General features: G+C 40.4%; 1 protein-coding gene across 1 annotated transcript in view; it reads right to left on the reverse strand.

Moving 5' to 3' along the window:
* The window catches only part of LOC105467518 (unc-79 homolog, NALCN channel complex subunit), a 279,040-nt gene that overhangs the window by 18,871 nt on the left and 242,107 nt on the right, over window positions 1-18,062 (reverse strand). Inside the window, exons 44-47 of the mRNA XM_011717155.3 lie at window positions 16,405-16,509; window positions 6,682-6,759; window positions 2,734-2,823; window positions 550-725 (exon numbers count right to left, since the gene is read on the reverse strand). Coding sequence (XP_011715457.2) covers window positions 550-725; window positions 2,734-2,823; window positions 6,682-6,759; window positions 16,405-16,509 — 449 coding nt within the window. The remainder of the gene's footprint in view (window positions 1-549; window positions 726-2,733; window positions 2,824-6,681; window positions 6,760-16,404; window positions 16,510-18,062) is intronic.

Here is an 18,062-nt window from a genome sequence, read left to right on the forward strand (position 1 = left end):
CACCCTTCTTATTCCCACTCTACACTTTTCCTCTGGACAGAAGGCTGACCACGCAAAAGGGCGGGCTCAAACCTACCCTGAGTTCCCAAGTCAACAAACCCGTACATGCCTCTCTCTTCTTTAGCCTCCCTGAAAGGCAGGGTCAGGGGCTTGTACAACCTAACCTTGCACCAATTTCATCCCTGCTATAGCTTTTGTTCCAGCTACAATCTAAGCTGCTTGAAGGCAAATATATTGATACATACTTATTAATTTACTTAACTAGTTTAAATCAAGCGTTAAAGTGGTAATTCTAAGCTCAAAATTTTCATTCTTCATTAGGACAATTGAGGGTTTTGTGGGAGGACAGGTTTGTTTTTTGGCAGCATGTCACAGAGCATTCTGGGTCAGCAAGTATGTATGGAGATGGGATCCAATTTCCATCTTCCTAACCAAGTACATTCCACTGTCATAATCTTCAGTGTATCATTAACTCTAGCTAAGCCCAAGGAAACTCAGGGGTGTTTCCTGCCTTCTTTACCCTCATTCCCGGAACAGTAAGGGTCTTACCCTTGCTGCATTGCAGAGGGGGGATGATAAAGCCAAGGCAGGTAGCGGATCACAGCTTTGTTATCTCTGTGGTTGCCCCGTGAGATGTCCATGGCTGCAATCTGGGCCAGCCCCACTTTGAGATGTCCCCCAAAGGTATCTTCATGCAGAGGCTGGGAACATGTCTTCATGTGGCTCTACAAAACCAAGCGGTATTTTGTAACTCTGGCAGACACCTGGATTCATTCCAGGCCATTCTTTGAAAAGATCAGGTTGTCATTTCCACCCCTCTTATGGCCACTCTGAGCACATAACCTGCTTAAACTTCTTCAGACCCTTCCCATTGTTCTTAGGATAAAAGAAGGGAAAGTTCCCTAGTGTGGCCTACAAAGCCAGAAAGATCCAGCTACTGAGCTTACCCCTTCAGCCTGCAGCTCCAGCTGTGTTGGCTCTCTGTGTTCCCTCGCGCTGCTATTCCCTTTGTCTGGAATGCCATTCCCACCTCTCTTCACCTAATTGTTCAGATTTTAGCTCAAGTGTCACTTCCTCCGGGAAGCGTTCCCTGAGCTCCCTGGCCAGGTCTGTGCTGCTTTCTACCTCTTTTTCATAGCAGTTGTGAGAGATACATTTTTACTGTAGTTTGTGTGAAATGTTCATTAAATTTGGCCTCCTCTACCAGGCTATAAATTAAATGAGAGCAGCTGTTGTGTCCGCTTTTGCTCATCACAGCATCCCCAGTGCCTAGAACAGTGCCATGATATTACAGGTGCTCATACATATTTGTTGAATTAATTCAGAAAAATTTCTTTGCTCAGTGTGAGCTCAGTGGGAAGAGCACTGAACTAAGTGTTGAGACCTAGGTTCTAGACCCAGGTCTGTCCTAGCTAGTCCCATGGCCTTAGATAATCCACTTGCCACTTGATCCTTCTGATCTGTTTCCCAATAGGTAAAATCAGAGGGTTAGATTATGACTGTATTCCCAACCTTTTGATGACCCTGGTTCCTACTTATTATTTTTTGAAAGCATCTGCACAACAACCTAAACACGTTTAGGTAACAGTTGTTTCCTCTTCTTTGTACATCAAAGTCATTTAAGTGTGGGCAATCAGATTCAGCAAGCAGTAACCAGCACAGGAGCGAACGATAGGGGAGCTCATTAAGAAATGACTGGGTTTACATATTGTGAGATACGCTCAGTTTACATTTTGATTCTACTTTCTGCCTGGGATTTGCAAATCTATCACTATACCAAAAACCACTTTGATCATGTGAGCAGAGCCAGGGAACAGGTCAGTGATTAAGGGACTGTATTTTTGCTGATGAACTTCTGGGATTACTAGCTCCCAATTATCAAAAAGGAATCATCTAACGCCAGATTGCAATTTGGCTGCTCCTTGGACCATGTTTGGATTCTCTTCTGCACTCTGTCTAGGGCCTTGCTCAGATCCCTCAAACTATTCATCTTTTAGCTTCCTAGTTGAATCATAGCAGGAAAGTGGACCTGCATCAGCAATTCATTCCACCCTGCAAAAACTCAATCATCTCAACAACTTCACTGGGATTGTGTCCATATGCAAATTAAATTTTGTTCTATCCCCTTTCATCAAGGATTTTCTTTAAGAAAATAGCTTCGATGCAGCAAAAAATAATACATGGTATATGTTTGCATAATATGCTATAGTTTATGAAAGTCTCTTCACGTACATTATTTTTGATTAAACCCTCGTAACAGTCAGGCAAGGTAGGGATTATTGGATTTGTTCTTCAAAAGAGGAAACTGATGCTCAAGGTAATTAAACGATGCTATGTGGTAAAAAGAGAATGAATTGAGGGTCACAAGAATCTTGGGTTCAACCTTGACTTTACCACTTAGTAGTGTTACTTGAGCAAGTACTACACCATCCCAAGCCTCAGTTTCTCAATTTGTAAAATGGGGATAGAATCTTAACAGAGGTATTGTGAGAAGTGAGTATATGGCAAAAGTAAAGCTATGCATGTGGCTGATGCCATGTGAATGTCCTTTCCCTTCCTCTTTTCCTCTTTGCAAAGCTGGACCCTGGCTCTTTGATCCCCCAAGGCAGGGACTACTCAACAGTGCCACAGCTGCCTCCCCAGGTAGCAATAAGTTCCCTATGGTCTACTTAATTCTCTCAAAGCATCTCTGTTTTGTGAACCTGAAGGATGAGCAGGTGGTGGTCATCTCACCTTCAGTTTGGTCAGCGTGTGCATGTCTGCCATGAAATCCAGCACTTCATTGATGTACTGCCTCACACACTCCATCGCTGCAGTCCCACACTGAAACACAAGGACACAGCTGGGTCACAGCTTTATTTTTGCCCTGACTGCAATGATTGCCTTACTCTGGTTTCACGTTGTTTACTAAGGAGTTGTTTCACTTTCTGGATTTCTGACTCACTCCATTACTCTCAGCATAGTCTCTGACTGCTCAGCATTTGGACAAAAATTGATAGACGGTTTGTGGCGGAGAACAAAGAAACAGGAGAGGCCTATGAGAGATGGGGCTAAATGCTTTTATCCACTGGGTTATTGGACTGATTTTCTATGTGTGTGCTTGTTTTTAAACTGCTTTGTATGCAAAGATTCAGCCTATGTCATGCCATTAGTATCAGAGTCTTTAGGACATCATTCATTCCAAAACATAGCAACACATTCTCATTCTAGGGAAGTCTTAGCTACACATAAAATACATGCCACCAAGTTCTACCACCAGAATCTTGAATCTATTTTCTGTCAAAAAAGTATACAAACAAGCATCGTGTTTGCTGAAAGAGTCAAAAATTCTCATACTAGTCAAGTCACTTGCAAATTAACTTTTTACACACAGTAGGTACACTATTAAATAGATGCATGTATTACAGTCAAGTTCTTGCTAGGGGATAAAGGAAAGAAACAAAATGGTCATCTTCCCCACATGCTCGAAGTGTGTTTGAAAAGTTTGGAAGGAAAAGAAAGCAAGTTTGTGTTTTAGGTCGTTAAATGGCATCGGCCTGCTTTCCCTGAGAATGCAGTGAATTTAGGATTATAAGCAAAGCAAAGGAAAATGAACAAGCAGGCTGCTATATCAAAGCCATATGAGAGAAGCCACACATCAGGCCGGGTATCATGTGGATCAAACGAGGCAGGCTTTGAAGCCAGATGAATACTATGCTAAAGGCCTTCCTCAGCTTTCTTTAGGAAAATCTGGAACATTATAGACTTAACTAGCTCACCCAGTGGCTCTCATTTTCCCATATTCATGTAAATCTGCACGGTACTGAACTATATCACCTTCTCTCTCTTCTAGAATGTTACGCTTGTCAGTTCTTCTGACAGGATAACAGACAGCAAAATAAGGTCATTGGCAGTCTGTCAGAGTGTTTTCCAAGCATTTCATACGTTCCAAAGTTGTCTTCTTTTAATTTAAATCAAGTGAAGGAATTATAAAAGGTTATTGTGTTCCTGCTTTTGGAATATTAATCCTTTCGTGCAAGAAAGGATTTCCCCCTGATTTATTCCATTTTCTCTGACCTTTCACATGTCATGCAAATAGGACTGGAGACTCTGTTCTTGAATTTCTTGAAAGGGATTTGTTTCTTTCATAGGCAATATTTTATACCATTTCAACTAGGCAAATGTCACCGAAAATAATTACTAGGAGCATTATTCAGTATTTGTCTTTTAAGTTTGAATCTCAAAAAATGAGAGCAAAGAATTTACTAACACTAAGTCACTTTTGTTCTAGAGACAGCCAACTGCATCTAATAAAAGCCTTAAAATTCACTGCATGGTCAGGAGACTCTTAGTGAGCCATATATACTTATGAAACAAAACATATAATTTCCAAGCCCTCCTCCCTTTTCTCTACTTTGCAAAGCTTAAGAATAACCTTAGGTGTGTTATTTAAGAAACAAAACAAAATAAGTCAAGCTCTATTTGTTTCAGAAGATCTATATTTATTTCACAGGAAAACTAATGATTAAAAAGTTGAAAATATTCAAAACTCAAACTCATGAATTGAAGCAAATCATAGCTAATTCTTCCTCAAAACTAATATTTGATTTTAAAGTTATATTTCTTAGATTATAAAAGCAACACATTTTTAATATAGGAAATTTGGAAAACATAGATCATTAAAATTAAAATTGAAATCACCGTAATCCTAATTCCTGTCCTCCACCTCTGGGAAAACTACTGTTAATATTTCCTTCCAAGTTTTTTAAAGTTTTTTAACGTATATAACATACATATAATGTTTATAAGATTGAGATAACATTTTTCTAACTTGCTTTTTAATTAGATACATCATAAGCATTTTCCAATTAATTAAATATTATTTGAAACTTTGATTTGGTAGGCACATAATCGTCTATCTTATGGATGCACCTTATTTTATTTAAACAATACCCTGATGATGTTAGACATTTGCTTTGTTTCCATATTTCTGCTATTTTAAGTGATGCTTTAATAAACATACTTGATATAAAACATGTGCATATTTATTTTCTCAGACATACTCCTAAAAGAAGATTGTCAAACTGCCCTCCGGCAAGGTTGGTTTTACTACCAATAGTAACTTAGAAGAATGCCTGTTTCATTTTACCCTCAATAAGTCTAATCATTGAGGAGGATCTGCTGGGGAGGGAAAAATGGGGAGGTATTAGTCAAGAGGTCCAAGGCTTCAATATGCAAGGTGAGTAAGTCCTAGAGATTTACTGGGCAGCGGAGTCCCTAGAGTTAGAAATACTGTATTACACACTTAGAAATTTCCTAAGAGGGTAGATCTGATGTAAAGTGCTCTTATTGCTAATGACAAACAAACAAAAGCAAACAAACAAACAAATAGGGCAGGAAGAAACTGTTGGAGGTGATGGATATGTTTACGGCATAGATCACAGTGGTGGTTTCATGAATGTATAATCATTTCCCAACTCATCAGTCACATACATTAAAGATGTGCAGCTTCCTATATGTCTTTCATGCCCTGATGAAGTGGTGTTTTTTTTTTTTAAAGAGAAAATCTGCTGATTGGCTAGCCAATTTTAATTTTTATATTTTTAAATATTTTTATACTTCATATTAACTTACAATTCATTGATTGCTAGTCAGAGTAAAAGGTTTATTTTTAATGGCTTATTGGTCATCAGAAAGGGGACTGTATGTTGCTTTTCCGTTGTTGGAATGTTCATCTTTTAATTACTGATTTCAATAACACTTTTATTATTAGGGACTTTTTTTTTTTAGCTATGGCATAGGTAGCAAATAATGAGTTTTAAAGAATTAAACAATGAAGGAAACAGCGAGCATGCAGCAGAGACTGGCTAGCCACTCCCCAGGCCTGTCTTCTTCCTTGGCCCACAACTAGACCACATTTCCCATCATCCCTTGCAGTTAGGTGTGGTCATGTGCCTGAGTTCTAGCCAATGGAATGTGAGTAGGAAAAAAAACCACACACTTTTAGACTTGGCCTGTGAAAACCCCATGGGCCATATTCTCTTCCCTTTCCCCAACCACAATCAAGCTGATTGCAGTGGACTGCACATAATGGAAGAAACCTGATCCCTGAGCATGCACGTAGAAATCCCCCTTTCCCTACTAAACTTCACTGAGCAAACACTAAACTTTCGTAAGTCATTGAGAATTGGGATTTTTGTCGCATAGGACCTTGTATTACACCACAGAACCCTTAAAAAAAAAAACATAGTTTAGTCATTCTACTCCCAGAAATCTATTATAAAGAAATGGTCTGAAGTATGGACAAAGATTTAGGCACAAGATGTTCTTTGCATATTAATTACAATAGAAAAATATAGAAATAACTAAAATATCTAAAAATAGGCAATGTTTGTTAATTTTTAATAGATAACATTTCACAGCATTTACTATGTCTGACTCCTTGCTAATATGCTTTGCATGCATTATCTCATTCAATCCTCAACCTATATGTTAAACCCTGTTAAATCTATATGTTAAACCCTGTTATATCCCATTTGACAGATGATACGAATCAAAGAATTATAGGTTAAAATGCTTTCCAAAAGTCACATAGCTAGTAAATGGCAGGCCTCAAACCCTGACGTAAGTCTAAAGCCTACATTCTTAACTGCTATTCTATGAAATATAAGTATGTAGACAATGAATTTGGACAGGACTTACTCCAGGTACAGAGGCTATCATCTGCTTGCTCAGGATTGTTGACTCAGCTAGTTTGGTTCCAGCATCTGCACAAATAAACTAATAAAAAAGTGAAAGGACAATTATTTTTAAGGGTATCTGGACAGTAATAAGTCATTTATCATTTTATTAACTTGGTTTAAATTAATTCGTGTTATTTTCATGACAATCTGCCTTGGATAGATCAGATTTGCTAATCATGATGGTTCATTCCTACCAGAAACTCAGAATCACAGTACTAAAATTAATACACAGAGTCTTACTTTACCCAGACTGTTAAGTGGCACTGAAATGGTGCATTCAATCAAGGAAAAAATAAAAGATGTCAGCATTGTCAGATTTATTGAGAAGTCATTCTATTTATTGTTTAGTACTTCTTGACAGTTACTGTAAGCACATTTCATACAGTTTCATGATTTCTATTATCGTATCATATATTTAGAAAGAAACCAGAAAAACAATCAACCTCAGAGTGAGTATCCTATCTGTTTCTTTCCCCACAGAGGACCTTCAGCGTCTCATCTTCCTGCCCCTATTCATCCACATGTATCCTCTGCGCTGATAAAGACCCCCACTCCTTCCCTGGGCGCCCAGAGGACTTTTCACACACTTCCATTGTACCAGTCACCACATCAGACTGCAGTGACTTGTGAGTCTATTTCTCAACCTGCTATGAGCTCTTCATGAGGACAGGCTTGAGGCACCTCATCCCCAGCACTAGCTTGGTGCCGCACACCTCAGAGGGGCTCAGTGAGAGTTTACGAAGCAAATCCATTAGTCAGTTATGACTTGAGAGCATTACAAGAATGCATTTGCCAGATTACAATTTAATTTGCTTCATTACAGATTTTGACAGGTGTTTCTCACTTAATGCAGGCACTCCACTATTTATTAATAGTCTTAGGAAAAAAAGTTAACCATGAAGTAGAGTTTGCTATAAGCAATTAGCTCCTGTTTAATTTATATTTCCTGGCCTCTGGCCAGTAGCCTTAACAACTTTGGGATCTGGAACTGCTGCTGTGCAGAGTTCAGAAGTTTCAGCACCAATTGCTCCACCTTCTCATTCATTCTGTTCTCATACTGGAAGGCAAGGGGAAGCTGAATGGGTCAGCAGGCTCGGTCCCTGTCACACTGGGGAGAAGTAATAGGAACTAGGGTCGCAGAGTAAATCTCTAGGAGGCCTGATGAGGAACCATGGAACAAAGGAACAGAAACTAGCATATTATTGGGCTAGTCAGGGGTTTAAATCTAAGCATTATTAACAGGTAGCAGGTTTTGGCTAACTGGGTACACCTCTAAGCCAAAGGCCTCCTGAGGCCAAGGAACCCTTAGACTTCAGCCTCAGGGCCAAGAGCTGGTCTTCACGTGTGGGAGGGGTGTCCTCCATGGAAAGCATGTAAGTGTATGTAACTGAGTGGGGGCAAGAGGGCATAAGTAGAGCTGTCCCCGAGAGCTGTGTGACAGGAGTGGACACAGATCTCCACATTAACATTCTGTCATTTCCATTTGCCTCAAATACAGTTACAGAAAACTGAAGAATCTATTTAGCCATTAACTCTGAATCTGGCATAGAAAGTGGCAACTGGTAACATCCTGGGAACACCTAGCATTTTCTATTATCTTATTCAGGTTTGCTATGTCTGCTCATGTAACTTAAGCTTATTTCTAATGTAAGGAAAAGTAAATAAACCAGGTTTTAGAAAATGAGAAGCCTTTAACTCCAGTCAAAATCTATAAGTAAAAAAAAAAAAAAAAAAAAAAAAAAACCTGAAATATTTGATATTTGATAGACATACACAGTGAACAGAAGGAACCCTCCCAATGCAGCCTCCTGGTAGAGATTGCATGTTTTCCCACAAAATTCATTTTAAAAAGCTATCTAGGCCAGGTGTGGTGGCTCACGCTTGTAAACTCAGCACTTTGGGAGGCTGAGGCAGAAATTAGCCGGGTGTGGTGGCACATGCCTGTAACCCAGCTACTCAGGAGGCTGAGGCAGAAGAATCACTTGAACCTGGGAGGCAGAGGTTGCAGTGAGCCGAGATGGCACCACTGCACTCCAGCCTGGGCAGCAGAGCAAGACTCTGCTTCAAATAAATAAATAAATAGCTATCTAAGTCTTCAGTCTAAGACAAACAACTTATAATTGCGTTCCAAAACCTCTAGTGAGGACATCAGTATTAATTTTAATTAAGTTCTTTACAACAGAAATGATACTGCATAGCTAAGAAAGGCCACAGGGGAGACAGAGCCATATCTACTGTGTGAGGTAAGGGGCGCACTTAGAGCTGTCTCTTTAAGGATGGTTTAAAGTCCTGGACCTCACTCGAGTATGTTTGCATGGCCTGGATGGGCCCTCGAGGTGAAGATAAGGTTTGTGAAGAAGCAAAATTTTAAATGTCTGTATCTCCCTTCAGTGGATGACTTTCCCACCCATGATACTCAGTAAAGTGCAGCGCAGAGCATGATGGAAGCACATTTCAGCATGGTTAGCAATCACACAGCATCAAGATCTGAGGTTGGATCCAACTGTCCGATTTATGAGAACTCTTACTAGTCAGAATTAATCAAAAATCACCCTAAAAGTAAAGGAGGTGCACAGAGAATCTGGCATATCAAAGGAAATAAAAGTGCATAAGCCTCAGAAATCATCTATTATTTTTTATCCATGCATTGTAATCCAGCATATTTTTACATCAGATACACAACTAAAACCTTACTAAACCTTTCTGTCTTTGTTTTATATGGCTGCCAACCATAAACTGAAAAAAGAAATCTATTATGATTTTATAGAGCTGCTCAAAATACAATGCTATTACAAAAATCAGAGAAGGAAATGACGACTGCTGTTGAAGGAAGAGTTCTGTACTTTGAGGGAAATTGGGTACTGAAATATGCATTCCCCCATGAATACAACAGAAACACGGTATCTATTATGTGTCATTACTAAATTCATTATCAAAATGATACCCAAAACAGTGTCTTCACCTCTCATCTCATAGAGTGATCAGACTGTTACTAACTCAACTAATATTAATAACCCCATTCAATGGTAACTCTGTGAATTAAAAACAACAGCTGTTCCTCCACCAGTTCTCTGTCCTCCAGCCCACAACGAACCTATCTTTAAAAGAAAACCTTTCTTCACAATACGATTTCTCATAACTTCAATATGCAGGTATATCCCACAGAGTGGGAGTGGTATGCGCAAATTAGCAGAATATCTACTCTCTCTCTCTCTTTTTTTTTTTTTTTTTTTTAAGATGGGATCTCACTCTGTCGCCAGGCTGGAGTGCAGTTGCGCGATCTCGGCTCACTGTAACCTCCGTATCCTGGATTCAAGCAATTCTCCTGCCTCAGCCTCACAAGTAGCTGGAACTACGGGCAGATGTCACCACACCCAGCTAATTTTTGTACTTTTAGTAGAGACGGGGTTTCACCATGTTAGCAGCATGGTCTCCATCTCTTGACTTCGTGATCCACCCGCCTTGGCCTCCCAAAGTGATGAGATTACAGGCGTGAGCCTCTGCGCCCGGCTGAATATCTACTCTTGACACATAATAGGAGCTAAGGAAATTCCTTTTGATTTGAACTTAAACAGTCTTTATGGTGGCTATTAATGAGTTATCACTTATTATGAAAACTCTATCTTGAGAACAATTATAACCTATTACACAAAAAATATCCACAGCAAACCAGCAAAAGAGAAAATATTGGAAACAAAAAGCAAAAATGTCAATAGATCTGAATTAAAATAATGTGCTAGTGTATCTGTCCAAAATGCAAAAGGAGAACTATGCCCTGGGGATCAACAATTTGGACTCTGAAATGACATTTTTCTATTCAGCAAATTCTTTCCTATCTCCACGCCTCTCTTTCTTTAAAAAGAAAAAATCCACTTGAACATTTAAGGCCACCCAACTTCATATGTAAATTAACACATAAACTTTACATATGTAAACTTCATATGTAAAACAACTTTATATGTAAACATCAGTGGTCATGGCTAGACAACCACCATAGAGCAGGCTGGGGAATTCCCCATGACGCCAGGCCTCCAGGGAGAACTTCTAGGAATTAAAAAGCAGATTGGTAGCAGTTGCTGTCTTGACAGGTTTAAAACTTGGATGATTCCACATTTCTTGGACGAGCATTCTATTTGTTCTTTAAGGGGTCTTTCTATTTGTTCTTTAAGGGGTCTTTCTGACTGCCAGAGTATTTGGTAACACAAAGGTATGGTCTATCTATGAGAAGAATAGAAATGGTTCCATCTTAGTGAGCTCATCTACCTACTGTTATTCATCAGAAAAGTAGTAGAGGAAATACCAGCAGTTCCCTATGGGGTGAAAGAATGAATGGGAAACGCAACATTGGAGCAACAGACTCTGTTTTCAGCATGGGGACTGGTGTCATTTGTGATGGATCACCTAGGGAGTTTTTCCTTCTGGTTACTGATTTTTTTTTATGTTTGCAAATTGCATTTTCAGTTAACTATACCCACCCTCACTGGGTGGCCTTCAGATGATGGTCACTGATATCCATAAAGAAAGTCACTGTCTGCTCCTGGCAGATCATCTGTCCCTGATATAAGCTTGGTTGTCCAAGTGCCAGGAGCTGATGATGCCCATAGGTAAAGGGGAAAGGTTCCTCTGACTCCAGCCTAGATCTCTGGCCTAAAAGAAGCTTCCAGAGAGCAGGCTGTCATTTCCACCATTCTACAGAGAACACCTGGAGGACCCAGGCAGTCAAGGGCAAGAAAAAAGCAATTGAGAAACCCTACAGAAAGAGGCACTAGGCCAGGTGCAGTGGCTCACACCTGTAATCCCAGCACTTTGGGAGGCCAAAGTGGGTGGATCACGAGGTCAGAAGATTGAGACCAGCCTGACGAATATGGTGAAACCCCATCTCTACTAAAAATACAAAAATTAGCTGGGCATGGTGGTGCATGCCTGTAATCCCAGCTACTCAGGAGGCTGAGGCAGGAGAATCGCTTGAATCCAGGAGGTGGAGGTTGCAGTGAGCCAAGACTGCACCATTGCACTCCAACCTGGGTGACAAAGCCCATTTTTTGAATGAAAGAGCCCATTTTTTGAATGAAAGACTCCATTTCAAAAAAAAAAAAAAAAGGAACTACGCATAAGAGAAACAACGTTTCTCCTCATCCCATCTGATATGGTTTGGCTGTGTCCCCACCCAAATCTCACCTTGAATTGTAATAATCCCCCCATGTGTCAAGGGGCCAGGTGGAGATAATTGAATGGTGAGGGTGGTCTCCCCCATACTGTTCTCATGGTAGTGAATAAGTCTCACAAGATCTGATGGTTTTATAAATGGGAGTTCCCCCTGCACAAGCTCCTTTTGCCTGCTGCCATGTAAGACATGACTTTGCTCCTCATTCACCTTCGCCATTGATTGTGAGGCCTCCTCAGCCATGTGGAACTGTGAGTCAATTAAATCTCTTTCTTTTATAAATTACCCAGTCTCAGGTATGTCTTTATTAGCAGCATGAGAACAGACTAATATACCATGTGCGGCCCCATAGAAGACTTCTCTCCATGACTTAGGCAGGACCACAGGGCAGAAAAGGGAACTACTCTGTTTTAAGGCATGCCTCACTTTTTTTTGTTTTTAATTTTTTATTATACTTTAAGTTTTAGGGTACATGTGGATAACGTGCAGGTTTGTTACATATGTATACTTGTGCCATGTTGGTGTGCTGCACCCATCAACTCGTCAGCACCCATCAACTCATCATTTACATCAGGTATAACTCCCAATGCCATCCCTCCTTCTTCCCCCCTCCCCGTGATAGGCCCCGGTGTGTGATGCTCCCCTTCCTGAGTCCAAGTGATCTCATTGTTCAGTTCCCACCTATGAGTGAGAACATGCGGTGTTTGGTTTTCTGTTCTTGCGATAGTTTGCAGAGAATGATGGTTTCCAGCTGCATCCATGTCCCTACAAAGGACACAAACTCATCCTTTTTTATGGGCATGCCTCACTTTTATTTCTCTGATTAGAAATAAAAATTGCTTAAGAGTTTATGGAACAAGGATTTGTTACTTTGAAATGGCTTAAATTTATTTTTCCCTTGGTGTTGAAACCCAGGAACAAACTATGCTCAACATATTTTGTTGGAGAAGACTGAAACATTTCCATAAAGTTGTTTTTCCTGGGCGTGATCTGAAAATGTCTCCAAAATACCCCTTCAATCTAAATAATTTTACAACTTGACATTTTCTAACTTAACGATTTCAATGACAAGGCACACATTTGTTTTAAAAAGATGAAATGGCAGATGAAAACCCATAAAACACATTCGGAAGTATCTTTTTGCTGTCTTCTTAATTTTTGTTATTTATTCACCTAACTGTGATGCAATAATCACTGTTTTTGTGGTTTCCTTAAGCACTGGGTAATTTAAACTGTCAGTGTTCTTTTGGCATCTTGTGACAAGTGCTTATTACAGTTGACTAATGTATTTCATTGCAAACCAATCTCCAGCAGTTACAGTATGGAGTGCTAGACCCCAAGAAGATCAGCCACACAGATCTGCTCTGCTCAAGACAAAGGGCAATTAAGGGAATGCTGTTCACCATCTGCAGGAAAGCACCTTCAATGCCCTGAAGTGGTTTTCAGGTGGCACATCCCCAACTGCAACACTTTTAGAAGCAAGTGACCTCCAGACACAGTCAGACTGCTAACCTTAATCCCTCCCGGGATATTTCCCTAAGCCCTGTTCACCTGCCCTCTCCTCCAAGTCAGTGTAGATCCCATGAATCTTCAAAAAGATCTCTTTGGGCCGAGAGCAGTGGTTCACACCTGTAATCCCAGCACCTTGAGAGACCAAGATGAGTGGATAGCTTGAGTCCAGCAGTTCAAGACCAGCCTGAGCAACATGGTCAACACCCATCTCTACTAAAAATATCTAAAAAATTGGTCAGTCGTGGTGGCCCACAACTGTAGTCCCAGCTACTTGGGAGGCTGAGGTGGGAGGATCACTTGAGCCAGGGAGGCAGAGGTTGCAGTGAGCTAAGACCGTGCCACTGCATTCCAACCTGGTAACAGAGCAACATCTTATCTCAAAAATAAATAACTTAATTAAAATTCAATAAATAAAAAATCTGTGTGAACACTGCTTGTTCTCAAAGGCAATGTTGCTGCTGCTATGTGAGCAGAAGGGCCTGGCCAATGCAATCCACAGAGAGAAATGCAAAGTTCGTCTCTCCTTAGGAGCACAGATATTTTCTGGCTGTGACTTTGCTTGTCTTCTTCCTGGGCTGTCCAGCACCTTGGTATAATAAGAGCCATTTCATTCTGATGACATCATGCCCCGCATCCATTGCTGTCATTTTCCAGCAATCACTGACTCGCTGAGGGTTCAATGTGTCCTAGAAAGCCCTTCAAAGACAACTCAAGACCATTCATTGAAAGTACACCAACTTTTTAAATAAATCTCAAGCCTTTGAGAAAAATTCAGTTCTGATCCTAATGATTTGTAGTCTCTGGAGGGGGAGTATGGAGACCAGGCAGTGGTTATTCAACAGTAAATGACAAGGGTTGTTCCTCATCTTCTCTACCAGGTCAACTCCTGAACTTCTGTGCATCCTTCAAGGTCCATGTGAACTGTCTTCTACAAACAACACTTCCTTACTCAGTACACATCTCTACTACTGCACCTGTTGTACTATGTGGGAATTGTTTTTTTAATTTACATGTCAACTTCAATTGCTAAATTGTAAACTCCTGGAAGGAAGATGTCATGGCTGATTCTTCTGTTTCCTCAGCACCCTGCAGAGCACCTGGCCCATGTCAGGCCTCATAATGCTTCATAAGCCTTCCTCCGTGTCCTAGGTTCAGTTAGCCACTCCCTCTTCCATGGTGTTTTATACACCGTGTAGATTTTCATGAGAGTAGTTAGCACATTATCAGGATATGCATGTCACATCTCTATATTCCCAGAACCCAGCCCAAGATAGGTGGTCAGTAAATATTTGTAGTGGGAAATACTGCTGAAGAGTCAGATGTGGCCAGATGATGGAAGACCTGGATAGTTCAGACCTTACGAGGTCACTCTAGGTTTCTGATGCAAGAGTGATCTGCATCAGAAAAGTAGAGTTTCAGCAAAATTCCTCTAGGCAGCCACAGGCCAGAAGATTGGCTTGGTGTGGAAAGAGATGAAGCAGGTGCAAAAAGCTAAGAGCTGTTACAGTAATCCCTGTAAGGGATGGAAAGGGCCTGTCAAGGCTGTGTGTTATACCGAAGGGAGCTGGGCTGTGAATCCTAACACACTGAAATCAGGTGCTTGATACTACCTGTCACTTAGGCCAGCACTGTGGTCTTGGGCAAGCCACCGAACCACCTCCTGCAGTACAGAACCAATGCTTCATGAGGCTGTAAAGATTAAATGCTTAACACATAATAGGTCCTCCATTAGTGTTCCCTTATCTCTCATGTCTCCAAATGAGTACCCACAATTCAGGGAAATCTGTCTAGTTCCTTGATACCAAGCTCCCATATTCCTTCAATCATTTAACCCTCAGCTTGCAGGCCCAGACTCTGGGACTGGTCTTAATGCTCATCAGCGAGTGCTGACACAGCTGTGATGCAATGGCTGGGCACTGTACCCAAAGGCCATTGAATGACACCCTGATCCCAGCTGTAGCTCATGGCCAGGTCTCTAAATCTAGCCTCAACCCTTGGGTGAGAGGCAGGGTGCCAGGTTACCTGAACACCTGCTGATTCCTCTGGCAGAGCCAGTCTACTTTTTCTCAACCCTATCCTCATGCCATTATCCCTTAATGTACTCCACCATCCTGCCTAAGCCTCCTTTATGCTTGAAGCCAGTCAACCTCTCTAGGCTGAACCCTAATCCCAGGCAAAGACATTTGTCTGTACCCTCCAGTCCTTTGTGACCCAACTCAAATGCTACTTCCTTCATGAAGTCTTCTCTGATTTCACATCATAAGGGATGGGATCCATGCTGCTTTCAATTTCTCCCTAGGATTTTGTTTACCTCTTTCTCTCATGATACTATCATAGCCTGTTTCAGGTCATCAAAACCTGCATGCCTGCCTAAGATGCTGAGTTAAGGACAGTAGAGTAGAAGGCTTTAGTCCCTCAGAAGCCCTAAAACCAAAAGAATAATTGTTGACAGTTCTCCAAAGTCTGTCTTATAGTGGTCCTCGGCCTCAGTTGTCCCCTGAGGGCTGAAGCGTACTTATCCCCCACTGTGGGTACCACTCAGTGCATCCTGCCATTTGACTGTCTCTGGCCTGGCCTATCCTCTCCTTCACTTCTGCTTCACAGAGATTTAGGGACCACCTATACTCATTTGACTCTGCAGTCAGACCTCAGCCTGTTCCCCGAATTCTGGTCTCAGGCCTGTCTCAGCTCTGGTGACTGACCTGCCCCTCTAACCTACTGGATCACGCATTTCTTGAGGACAAAAATTATTGTTTTATTCTTCTTTTTAACCCCCATAGAACTAATTTCACAGTAGGAACAAAATCAATACTCCTTCTTGGACTTTTTTAGCCAGTGGAAGTGTCAGGTGCATACTATTAGTTAGGTCATGGTCCATATAAGATATATTATTTCTCATCTCTGGGCAAAGATGTTTAGTTTTATGCATACACTCTACACCTCACTTAATTTTCCCAAACATACATGGATCTCATGAAAAGTTTTACAAATCAGGCATAAGCTTACCTGGACGAGCAGAAGAAGGTTTGTATCTGGTAAAGGAGATTTGAGTTTTAGGGCCTGCAGAAGTTCTAGAACAACACTACGAGACAAGTAGAATTTATCTCGTTCCTAAAGAAAACAAAACAGAAGGAGGTAAATGATTTTAGAAATTCAGTTAGAGTAGATCTATGTCAAAAGAGCTCCCAAAAGATCCACGGGTCAGAAATAAAAAATAGTATTTAAAAACGCATAATGAAGTGTCCTCAAGAAATAAAATTGGAACTTAAAAAAAAGGCATTTGTGTGTGTGTAATGAGTTTACAGAAGCACTGAGGATAAATAATTTAATGGATAAGAAAAAGATAGGTTATCTCTTAAACATTGATGCCCCAGTATTTGGTTCTTATTCACAGGAAACAGGTTCCAAGAACTGCAGCAACTAAATCAGTCTAAAAGTATTTTTTTCAATACAAAATTATTTAGAAAGAAACATATACAACTCTTTAAAGTATTCTGTGACCTCTCCAAGGAACTTATTTCTGAAATGGACTATTTCAAGCATCCAGAAAAACGGAGAGAATGGAACAGAGTATGCACCTACCACCCATCTTTGTCAGATCACATCATTTTGCTTTATTTGATTCATCCTTTTTTTTTGGAATCCTAGCTTCTTTCATTCTTTCTTAAATTCATACATAATATTTATACATATTTATGGGGTACATGTGATATTTTGTTGCATGCACAGAATGTGTAGTGATCAAGTTAGAGTATTTAGGCTATTCATCATCTTGAGTGTCTACCATTTCTATGCATTGGGAACATTTCAAGTCCTCACGGCATTTTGAAATGTACAATATAATGTTGTTAGCTATGGTCACCCTACTCTGCTATTGAACATTAGAACTCATTTCTTCTATCTAACTGTATGTTTGTATCCATGAACCAAACTCTCTTCATCCTCCCCCGACACACCCTCCCCAGCCTCTGGTAGCTATCCTTCCATGCTCTACCTCCATGAAATCAATTTCTTTTAGCATCTACATATGAGTGAGAACGTATGATATTTGTCTTTCTGTGCCTGGTTTATTTCACTTAATGTAACAAACTCCAGTTCCATCCCTGTTGCTTTTTTTTTATGGTTGAATAGTAGTTCATTACGTATATATACCACATTTCCTTATCCATTTGTCCATTGATGGACACTTAGGTTGACTCCATATTTTTGCTATTGTGAATAGTGCTGCAATAAACATGGAAGTGCAGGTATCATTCTGATACACTGATTTCTTTTCATTTGGATAAATACCAAGTAGCGGCATTGTTGAATTGTAGGACAGGTACTTTTTAGTTTTTTGAGAAATATCCATACTGTTTCCTATAGTGGCTTTATAAATTAAATTCCTATGAACAGGGCGCAAGAGCTCCCTTTTCTCCATATCCTTGCCAGGCTCTGTTATTTTTTGTTCTTTTGATAATAGCCATTCTAACTGGGGTAAGATGATATCTCATTGTGGTTTTGATTTTCATTTCTCTGATGATTAGTGATACTGAGCATTTTTTTCATATGCCTGTTGGCCATTTGTATGTCTTCTTTTGAGAAATGTCTATTTAGGTCCTTTGCCCCCTGTTTAGTGGGGTTATTTACTTAGTGGGATTATTTATTTAGTGGGATTATTTGCT

Source organism: Macaca nemestrina, chromosome 7 (genome assembly GCF_043159975.1).
Source record: "Macaca nemestrina isolate mMacNem1 chromosome 7, mMacNem.hap1, whole genome shotgun sequence".
NCBI lineage: Eukaryota > Metazoa > Chordata > Mammalia > Primates > Cercopithecidae > Macaca > Macaca nemestrina.